Genomic DNA, 11,144 nt, shown 5'->3' with positions numbered 1-11,144 from the left:
GAAAGCAAACATGTCACAGGTTAGGACCAGAGCTGTGAAAGAATGGTTCAGATTGGGGCAGAGGTTCAACTCCCAGCAAGATAATAACTGCAAATACAATAGATCAAAGCATATTGGTGTATTAGAGTGGCTGATCAAATGTCAAATCTAAACCCAACTGAGAACCTGTGGCAAGATGAAAAAAAGAAAAAACCAACCTCTGTTCACAGACGCTCTCCATTAAGGAGTTCGGTTTTGTGTTGGTTTGTTGCATCAAAGTCCAATACAATATATTGAGGTTTGTGTTATTAAAATGGTAAAACACAAACTGACACTCAGTGCAATCAACAATGGAAGACAGATTACAATAAGGTTGGGTAAGGGTCCATTTTTAGGCAGTGTTAAACGTTTTCTGCTTGAAAGCTCCCGTGCAAATATTGGCTCAAAAAAAAAAAAAAAAAACTTTCTCTGCTGATCTTCCTTTTGTGGGAAATTGTCAAACAAGTTATGCTTCATACTCGTTCTGCATGAGTCCCAATGGGATAATTTTTCTGGTATTAAAAAGATCAGCAGTGCTCGTTAATTGCCACCTGTCACGTCAGCAGGACTTAAAGACCAAACCTTGACCGTCCACTGCATAACCAAAAGTTTGTACTGCTAAATGGGAAAGCAATATAACATGGACGGAAACATAACATAGCATTCCCTTCCCCATACAGCATGAGACTTATTCTAGTTCCCTTCCTTACCGTGCTAACCACACCGCTGTCATATGAGCTGCAGAAACTTGAAACCACAAAGAACAGAGCCGTAGCTAAGAGAGAGATAGACTCAGAGTAGCTGTCTGAGTAAAAGTAGATCAACACATCACCGATAGTCCAACTGGAGCCAGCTGCAGGAGAGTTGTGTGTGCACTTACTATCTGTTGTTCTGCCAGTTGAATGTGCTGAGTAATACCTGTCCTGCCCCTGTAATTGACACGGTGAATACTTGTGTTTCTACTTTAGGTGAAGGAACTCTTCAATAAACGGATTTGTGCTTCAGGGCAACGCCTTACAATCCTTTCTTTGGCTGTTGTGACGATGCTCACACGACATATAAGTATGATTACTTTTGTCGGAAGATGTAGAACATAGTTTTGGACGTGCGCATAAAGTCCAGATTGTGAGAGAATATCCAACCGAAGGATGGATCTGTGTGAGTGTCTGAATGAAATCGACTATGAGGTTCTACCCAAAGAAAATCCACCAAAGAATAAACCCCCACCCCCAAAAAACACGTTTGCTCCTGTGATCTCTATAACTCAATATCCTCTTGCTTTTAAAGGAAAATAAAAAGCTAGACCTGAAGGAGCAAAAACCCATCAACTGATCCATTGTGATAACGGAAAGGAACCATTCTTATTAAAAGTAATTTGAACTTACTTTCAAGTGTTAATCCTAAAAGCTCTGATTTCTGCAGACTCACACAGTGACGCTCATCTCTCACATCTCACCCAGACCTTGGAGAGTTACTGTCACTGGCAGCAGCTTGACATCATTCAGCCCCCATAACTGGGATCATATTAATCACAAAATATCTCACATAAGCAAGAATTTCTGTGTGTGTGCATAACTTACTTTAGTTACGTGATATTGGCTTTAATAACAGTGCTGGGCAGATTGTCATCTGCATGAGTCAACGGCTCACTTCTGGCCTTGGTTTTGTCTCACTTCTCTCCACCTCAAATTAGCTTTCAGATCCTCATGTGACATGCAGGCCTAATGTTTTTAATGATGTAGCATCTGGAGGCGAGGTCATTTTTGTACAGCAACTCCTCAGTTTTGCGATGAATTATTAAAATACGCTTGTGTTAAATCCAAGGCTTCCCAGCAGAACCCCGGAGGAGATTGAGATAGAATGCATCTGTGTGAATAATTATATATTTGAGTAAGCTTAGAGAATATTGCTCAACCGAGGTTTTTACCCTCACTTAACTCTAACTTTAAATCTTGTGGCCTTCGGTGAAACCAAAGAAACAGAAACTCTTCTCCTCTCTCATTTTGATGTACAAACAAGATTTTCATTTAAAGTTGTAACAGGAAAATAATAAATATACGATATGGCTTTATCGCTATGGCAATTGCTCGGTTTCTTTGAGTCGATATTGACACCTATAACATGCCTAACATCCTTTTTCAAGTTTAGGTTTGTGTAAAGCATCACTCTGTGACCTAAAGCAGAGGATAATTGGGGTTCTATCAAACTGCTCTGTCCTCCTCTTCAGTCCTCCGAGTTTTTATCCCAATGAAACGTCACACGAATGATACTTTTCTGCAAAAATTCAAAAGAAAATTGGCCCGCGGGGAAGACGTGTCTCTCTCACAGATTCTCCAGCACCAGGGGACAAAATGGGCTTTTTGTCAGCCGGAGAACAAAAACATGAAGTCCTTTGTTCTGCAGTTTTTGTTCCTAGAGAGGAGGGTCAAGCAGCACATCCAGGGCCTCCCTGCACAGCCAGAAGCCACGCTGTGTCTCCTACTTGTTAAAAAGCAAAAGAAAGATCTTACAAGTAGTAGTCTCAGGTTCATCCTGGGGAGCCTGTCTAAAAACAATGAAGAGAAAAAGTCTTGCCAAGTTGGTCCCTGTTTTGCTTTCAGAGCTGCATTAGTCCTTTATGGCATATAGTGGTGCCAGAGACGTGGTTTTGGTCCAGGTTTAGCTCACAGCAGCACCATGCAGCTGCAGCAGATTTGTTGTCTGCATATCCATGAAGTGACTCGCTCATTCAACTACAAGGTGCTATATTGTCTTTGGATCTGATGACTGTGGAGGCCACTGGAGTACAGTGAGCTCATTGTCATGTTTAAGAAAATAGTTTTCTGTTATTGAAGCTGGATGCATTATCCTGCTATAAGTAGCTATCAGAATATGTTTACAGTATAGTTAACATAGTTACAAAGGCATGATTAGTCAGGCTGTAGTGTTTTAGTAATCATTAGTTAGGGGCCCAGAATGTGGAAAGAACATTTTCACCACCACTTGCCTGCATGGTTGATACAAGGCAGGAGGAATTTTGTGTGTAAAAATTCCACACACAATAGCAGACGACTATTGGCAGCTCTAGAAATGTAAAAAAAAATAAATCTTTCTGTTTTATTAGAAGCAGCATAATTACATTGAAAAACATTTAAATGCAATCATATATAACAGTCATTTTAATGCGTGTGTTGTCAAGAAAAATATCATTTTCCATAATGCTGAGTTAATTTAACAATTTGTAGAAAGCCTTTGAGATTTTTGTTCTGAGATTTAGGAGCACCTGCGACAGACTGGCGACCTGTCCAGGGTGTACCCCGCCTCTCGCCCGGAACGCAGCTGGAGATAGGAACCAGCAACCCTCCCGACCCCATTTAGGGAAGAAGGGTGTAAAGAAAATGGATGGATGGATGGATGGATTTAGGAGCACACTGACGCCCCTAGCGTTGATGGGGTAGTATTGCTATTGAGAAAAGCGATTTCAACACATCTCGGTTGCGTCGAGGTGGAACTTCTGGGATTAGGACACCACTTGCAAGTAGCTTCTTGCATTACTTCCTGCTCGTTGCTAATACATAATGGACAGCTCGCCTAATAAAGCTGGAATTATCAGGCGAGAAGGGTTGAGAGTCAACAGCTGGTAAATCAAAGAAGTCCTAAATTTTACTGCTAATGACAATGTTTGTATTTTAGACTTTTTGGAGAAGAATAGCAGCTTGGCAATATTGTCTAAGTGTTGTTGGGTCAGATATGGAGCTTTTAGGTATAAGCTTTTAAATGTGTTATTGAGAAGTGAACAGTAGGAAGGGTGATTTAAAGTCAATTAACTCTTCACAAAATAGTCCCACACAGTTACCTCTAGCATTCAAGCTTTTAAAAGACTGTATATTAAGTGTGCTAGTATATTGATCATTTGTTAAGTAAATATGTAGAGCTGTGATTGGTAAGTGTTGCTACTTATTGTTTATCATTATGCCTTTTCGTTGTTAGGCGCTGCAGTCCCGGTAAGGAGAATGCAGACCATAAAGTGTGTGATGGTGGGAGACGGGGAAGTGGGTAAAACCTTTCTCCTCGTCGCTTACACGACCAGTGTTTTTAAGGAAAAATACCTTTCTGCACTGTTTGACAATTACACTGGTGACATAAGTGTTGATGGGCACACGGTGACCCTCACTCTGTGGGACACAGCAGGCCGTGAGGGATATGAGCAGCTGCGTCCCCTCGCCTATGCTCAGGCAGATGTTTTCATAGTCTGCTTCTCTATCGGCAGCCCTTCCTCTTACGCCAACGTCAGGCTCAAGTGGAAACCCGAAGTGTCTCAACAATGCCCCAAAGTGCCAATCCTACTGCTGGGCACCAAGTCGGACCTGAGAGGCGATGAAGAAACGGTGAAGAAGTTAAAGGAGCAGGGCTTGGCGCCCACCACCCATCAGCAGGGGGACATCCTGGCCAAGCAGATCGGGGCCGTTAAGTACATGGAGTGTTCTGCTCTGCAGCAGGAAAACATTAGGGAGGTGTTTGAGGAAGCTGCGAGGGTGGTGTTGTTTCCAGCCCCTAAAAAGAATTGTGAAAAGTGTGTGCTGTTGTAATAAATAGTTCCCAGATTTGGACAACGGAGAGGAATAATGAAGGTCAACAGATGCAAACGCACGCAGAGGAACAAAGGAGGTCATCTGACGTCTTCCTCACTTTGGCTTTCTCCTGTGATACTCCTTTCTTCCTTCTTCATCTCTTGTGGTGCAGCTAAGGACAAAAACAATGCAACAGAGCACATGTCATGTATTGATTTGGTCTTGGCTTTGTTTTTAAATTGTTTTACATTTTAAAGTCCTTAGAGTATGCATTTTACACTAATGTATTACTTTGTAAAGAAATTACAATATATTATATTTGAATTAGAAAGAAACAAAGATACCATGCTTTTCAACTTGTTCAGATTTTGTGACATTACCCCAAGACCTCAGTCTTTTATTGAGGTTTTACGTGAACACAGGGTAAAGTGGGCAGATATTGACGCAAGTTTTTTTCTCCGAATGAAAATTCTAAAAAGGTTCAGCCTAGACATGTATGAACTTAGCAGAAAGTCTTTTGAGGCATATTTCTAAGAGATTTGCAAGAGAGACTAAAAATTTTTGCACATTCTCCTCTGCAAAATAACTCGAGTTCAGTTGGATTGAAAGGACGGCGATTTTTCAATTCTCGCGCGGGATTTGTAATCAAACTGAAGTCTGGACTTTCGCTGCATCATTCCCACACTCAAACATGCTTTGCTCTAAGCCATTCCACTGTGGCTGTGCCTGTGTTGCGTCGCTCATCTTTTTTTACTCTCAATTCTTTGACAGGTTTTCTTCTGGGTTTTCTGTTTATTTAACATCATCCATTGTTCTGTCAACTCTGACCAGCTTCTCTGTTAAAGCTCGATGAGAGCATCCCTTCAGTATGATGATGCCACCATTATCTTGGATGGTGGCATTCAATGTTAGTAATTCCTACAGATGGACTGTAAAGTTGGTAACTGGATCGTATTTAGCAAGATCAGAGTACAAGGGCTGGATGAAAGAAAAAAAAGAATAAATGTTTTTATTTGTCTGACCATATATACATATTGTATATCCTTTTCATTTCACTTTATAGGTATGCACTGCTTTATAAGTTTATCCCAAAGATACTAATGCTTTCTATTTAGCTTTCTTTTTGAAAGGTGAGACAATGTGAAAAGTTTAATGGATATGAATGCTTTTTGCCAGGCGCTGCAGTTGCACAACCCCACTTTGCAAATACTGGAGCAATGAAGTCGTATGGAGGTGAAAAGTGACTCTGAGTCACATTGTTGATGTAAGACAAAAAGAAATCCCCCAAGTAAAGTGCTTTTAGGAAATGTTTACGTCCGGTGTTTTTGTGATTCTCAGTTACAGCATGTGAACACTAGATGGAAACATCCTGCTAGCAGAGCCTCAAACGGTCCTGCACGAGAACCATTTGTCAAAGCCCCTTATATTTTTTCTACCTCCATACATTTAATGGTCGAGTCAATGGTCTATACCCTCCTAAGAGCCATTATTCAGCTGGGCAGACACCCGCAAGTGGAATCCATTTGAGGCGCTTAAAAAGTCAGCATTCCCTGGCTTACTCAGAAATATTCCTTTGACCTTTATGGGTGGAGGCTTTGACAAACGACAGACGAGTTGAGCTCAGCCAAAGGCTCATTACAGCAGCACTGTAGCGAAATTCAGAGCGCATTTCCTCCTGCAGCCTTTCTCTGATTGAGGACAACGCTGACAGCATGTTTACAGCTCGTAGAGTTTGTCTGTGTTAGAGGGAAATAAATTGTTTTAGTGAACTCTGCCGAGTATTACTTGCAAAAACCTCCACTCTGGCCTGCCTGGCCTAAATAGGATGAGAAAGGCTGATCCCTCTGCAGTGGGCTAAAGAAGGGAGGGTCACTCATTCTTAGGTCCATTAATGTGACCAGTTTTTAGTGAACTGGCTTTAAAATAAGCTGTTTGGTTTGCAGTCATTAGTTTCGGCTAAAGGGGAAAAGCAGCAGTGGGAGCCAGAATGTTGTTGTATTTGTGACTGTGTCCTGCTGATGATCAAAATATGATTTTAAGACATAGTTACAGCTTCAAGAGTTTACACTTGCACAGATAATAGTGAGGAGCCAAGAAATGAGCAAATCCTACTTCTTTTTCACTTCACCAAAATGCATTTATCGGTGATTTGGACTAAAATAGGAGTCTGGGAGCTTTACCATTCAAAGAGCCATTTATGCCACAAGAGTTACATGACCTTTTGACAAGACTTTTTAAAAATATTTTTGATTAAAAAAGAAGGAAAAAAAAGTCAAATTTCCTATCTACAGTAGGAAATTTATTTTCAAAGAACCTCCATTTTATTTCTATTTTTGGGTTTTAATATACAGAAAAACACTTTCATGGGATGTCGATATTGGCAAAGAAAAGCACATTGCTAATGACAAGACAATTAGATAAAAGAATGTTATTGGCACAATTCAATTATTCAAAGAAAAAGCTGTAAATGTGCTACAAGCTGGATTTGATTTTATATCTATATCTAAAAGTATTTGTTGGTCTGTACTGTATATAGGGAGATAATATTGGTAGGTAATAAAAAAGTCTCTATTCTCTAGCACAATAATAAAAAAAGTACTCAAAGCATTGGGGTTTCAGCAGCAGGTTGGGAATAAATGGTGTAACAATGTTTTGTGAAACACAACAATGCAATCGCCTGACATTGAAGTTCTCTACACATCATATTCCAGAAATGCATTTGTGATTTTTATTGTTTTTTTTCCTGAATGACAGGAGCTTTGAGTTTGGACATGACAGCCACACAAATTAAAAAATAAATTAGAGACAAGATTTCCAAATTTAGCCAAATCTATCTCAAACTTCACATGAATTATCAGAGCTTAGTCACTCTGCCAAACTCCACTGCTTGAAAAATACAACCCAGACAGCACTCAACACACGTCTTTCGGCTGACACTAAACAGAATTCGTTTCCCGTTTACAGTGCGCTTCCAGTGATGCAGGTTTAGAGGATTTCACACACAGTCGCACTGCAGCCTCTGCCTTTGAATATAAGAGCTGGAGGTGAAATTCATAGAAATGTGCAGCTGAGGGTAGGCTGGGTAGCCTTTCTGTGAATCATCTGCGTGGAGCGCGTGGGAGTGATGGCCTCCGTCGGGACCTTGCTCTCAGCTCTTTCTCCCCTCTCCTTCTCGCTGCTCTCGCTGTGGGTTTGATGATGCTCTGGATAAAACCAGGAGAGCCACGCATCATTCGCTCAGCACAGGAATTGCGGAAAGTCTTCTTCTTCTTCTTCTTCTTCGCCTTCTCCTTGACTGTGAGACGAAAAACCTCCAATCTAATAGACAGCCCGCAGCCAGAGTTAGGCTGGGAAAGCTCAAGTCTGGCATCCCAATCAAACTGTTCCAGCTCAGAGAGATGGTAAATAAGACTGCAATGAAACACAGAGGGGAAGGAAGGCTGATGGCGGCGCTTGTAACAAAACAGGGCTTGAAGTGAAGGAGAAAGTGTTATCCAAGGACAGTGATGGAAAGACAGTCAATAGGATGAAGGAAAGACTGGGAAGAAGAGGCCTGGGGGGCTAGATTGAATTTAAATTCTACCAAAGGGTGCAGGTTGAAGGACGGAAAGTCTGGGCATCCAACTACAAGGCATCCAGGAATCATCCTTTTCCCACCGGGAAGCAACACTTTCTTGCAGATGGAACATGGAGGGCTATTTTTATCCATGCGGTAAAACAATAGAAGATGGTTGTTAGTAAGAGCAAATTGTCAAAGTCCAGTCGAAGCCAATTACAGCGCCATAAACCGCCAATAAATCAACAATCCATGACATCTGCATTTACACTACTGTGAAATTTAAGGAAAACATTGGGTCCTATTTACTTAGGTATATATATATATATATATATATATATATATAGATATATATATATATATATATATATATATATATATATATATATATATCTTTGTGCATTATCAGTTTGTTGGATAAATCATATCACCCAATTTAAATAAGACATTTTCAGGAAATTTTATTTTAACAATTGATTGTCTTCTTTGTCAGAAGACATGTCACACTATAGCAGCTACACAAAACTTTAGATGCCAATACAACGGATGTTTTAGGATGTTTTTAAATCATGCCTCCATTGTCCAAGTCTGCCATCTTAAAAGCTGACATTAATCAGGAGTGGAGGAACGCGAGTTCGCAGCCGTCTCTCTTGCTCCCGGAAAAGTAATTTTATGTCGACGTGTGACGGGAGAGTGTTTTATCTGATTTTGCGGCAATTCTAACATTTTTACGACGAATGGCAAATAACAGTCGACTCAAGGCTACCAGCTCACTGTGCAGATTGAATGAAGACCATGATGTGCTGGGACTGGAGAGGGCAGGAGATGACTGAGCTGAGCTGTTGAAGCAACTACACCAAAGTGTTTTCCTGCTAATATTCGCCCCTTCGAGACGACGATGAGTCATTTACAGCAGGAAGTTCACGTGCAGCATGCACACGCACAGTCAAGAGACCGACGTGGCTTTTTCTGGACTTCTCCAAAATAACATCGCCGCGTTGGGGCAGACAGACCATCAGTGCTGGCAGCTTACATCTTCAATTCAGATGATAAAGTGGCAAGATTACTGCAATACCTACAAGCTGATGCTGTGACGCATTTCCGAATGACTTTCCAAAGCAGTGACAGAATGAGTAGAGACCACAGCTCCTGTTGGCTTAGCGGAGAAGTGGGAAACCAGTCTGAACGCAGACTTTGCTGACGTGACTCTCATGTCTTAAATGAGTTGCTTTGCTTCTTCTGCATGAAGACATGTGACGGACGCTGTCCTCTGCTAAGAACAGTTTGTTGTGAGTGTTGTGTTGTGAGCAGGAGAATCTCTCTTCAAGAAATGCTTCTTTTAAATCCTGAATTTTAGGTACAGTAAGGATATTATGTCTTTGATCAATTTAGAAAAACTTCAATTGTGATCTGACCTTGTGCATTTCTGAATGGTTGCATTTTTTTAAATTTTTTTATTAATATCTTAACAAAAGACGGAACAATAAAAAACCAGGGAAGAAATCAGGGAGATAATTTTGAACCTCCACAAGTCTGGCTCCTCCTGAATAAAACTTCCTGATATCTGAATCTTCTGCTTTTTCTGTTTAAGCAATTGCAAGTATAAACAGCATGCGGAGATGCTTGCTTGACCTTGTAAAAATGCTGAATGTGTTATTATCCAAATTGAAATTAGTCCTGTAAGACATGGGCGTTTGCCGCTACTCACACGGCAATTATTCCCAGAGCAACATAAAAGGCTAGATTGCAGTTAGCGATTGCAATCAGGGACAACAACTGTTAGTTATGGAGTCGTGTCTTGTGAGCTGATGAAGCTAAAATTGTTTCTTCAATTGCATATGGAGAAAATAGGGAGAAGCTTGCAGGTTTCAGAACATCATCAGCATAGATGGTGTCATGAAGATGAAGCACCGTGTGTAAGTATTGGAGTAACCTCCAAAGACGTCAGCCAGGAGGCCAGAGCTTCGTCACCAATGGTTTCCATCCGCACACTGATTCTGAGCATACTGTAAAATCAGTCAAAGGGGATTAAGGACAACAAAGTCAGTGTCTTGGGGATAGTTTGTGAGCAGAGATGAAAAGTTGGAATCCCTATGCTATCTGGCTAGTTGTCAGTTTAAAAGGTAATTCTACCAAATAATAAGGAAATTTGTGTAAACTTCTGAATTTAAAGAAAGAAAAAAAAAAACCACTGTCATGAAAATATTGGGACTTTCCTGGCTAACTTCTGTAACCCCCCCACAGGCTGAATATTAAGGGACTGTACGGAGGGAGTAATAATGGCACCCTAACAAGGCAGCAACTTTCAGATTCTAATGTCCCTCACATCCGTTCAGACTCACTGTGAGTTTAATTTTGAACAATCCTTACATTTCCTGTAAATCATTTTAGGTTTTTATCTGAGTCCGAGGATAACTTCCCACTGCATGATCCCCAGACTCAAAGGTTTGTTCATTTTATTTTCCCGCCAGTGCTGCTTACATACCTGAAAACAAAAAGCACCCCGAACGTGAGCCTTTAAGTGTTGAGCTATTCTGAGAGAGATAAGAGAGGGGTGCAGGACAGAGGGAAGAAAAGAACAGACACTGGTGCTGAAGAATTAATTATGTTGCTTTGCAGCTCGGAGGTTGGAAACCGGGGCCTTTGAATCGCAAAACTAACAGCTTGAGCACTTCTGAGGAAAAAAAAAAAAAAAAAAAAAAAACAAGCTACGGAACGAAAATGATTGGATTGTCTCGTGTTCTGCGGCCGCCCGCTGTTGATGCGCAATCCTTCTGCGGCCACAAGGGTCTGTTAGCAACATTGTCTGATGTTCTCATCTCGTTTTGAGGGCGGACCAGATGGCTGGAGGCGCTGGAGAGAGTCAACTCTGACACTTTTCGGCAGCTGCAAGGAGACGGGAGGTGAGGTGAGAGAAAAGATAAGTGTTGTGAAACATGCTGCTGGTGAGGTGACAGTGAGTGATATCGACAGTGTGCGTTTTAACTGAGAGCGCCTAAAGCAAGCTGCAGCTTTTAATG

At 41.1% G+C, this 11,144-nt stretch overlaps 1 protein-coding gene across 1 annotated transcript; it reads left to right on the top strand.

Moving 5' to 3' along the window:
- The first annotated feature begins 3,521 nt into the window (after positions 1–3,521).
- On the top strand, positions 3,522–6,106 carry LOC122837026 (rho-related GTP-binding protein RhoG-like). Its single transcript, XM_044127081.1, has 2 exons — positions 3,522–3,637; positions 3,988–6,106. The coding sequence occupies exon 2, from the start codon at positions 4,011–4,013 to the stop codon at positions 4,584–4,586; it is 576 nt and encodes a 191-aa protein (XP_043983016.1). The 5' UTR covers positions 3,522–3,637; positions 3,988–4,010; the 3' UTR covers positions 4,587–6,106.
- The last annotated feature ends 5,038 nt before the right edge of the window (positions 6,107–11,144 follow it).

The sequence above is a fragment of the Gambusia affinis genome, linkage group LG09 (genome assembly GCF_019740435.1).
Source record: "Gambusia affinis linkage group LG09, SWU_Gaff_1.0, whole genome shotgun sequence".
Classification (NCBI taxonomy): Eukaryota; Metazoa; Chordata; class Actinopteri; order Cyprinodontiformes; family Poeciliidae; genus Gambusia; species Gambusia affinis.
This window is presented reverse-complemented; position numbering and strand designations above follow the sequence as displayed.

Excerpts from the sequence above, each read along its gene's own strand:
- LOC122837026 (XM_044127081.1), top strand. The coding sequence starts at position 4,011 with ATGCAGACCATAAAGTGTGTGATGGTGGGAGACGGGGAAGTGGGTAAA.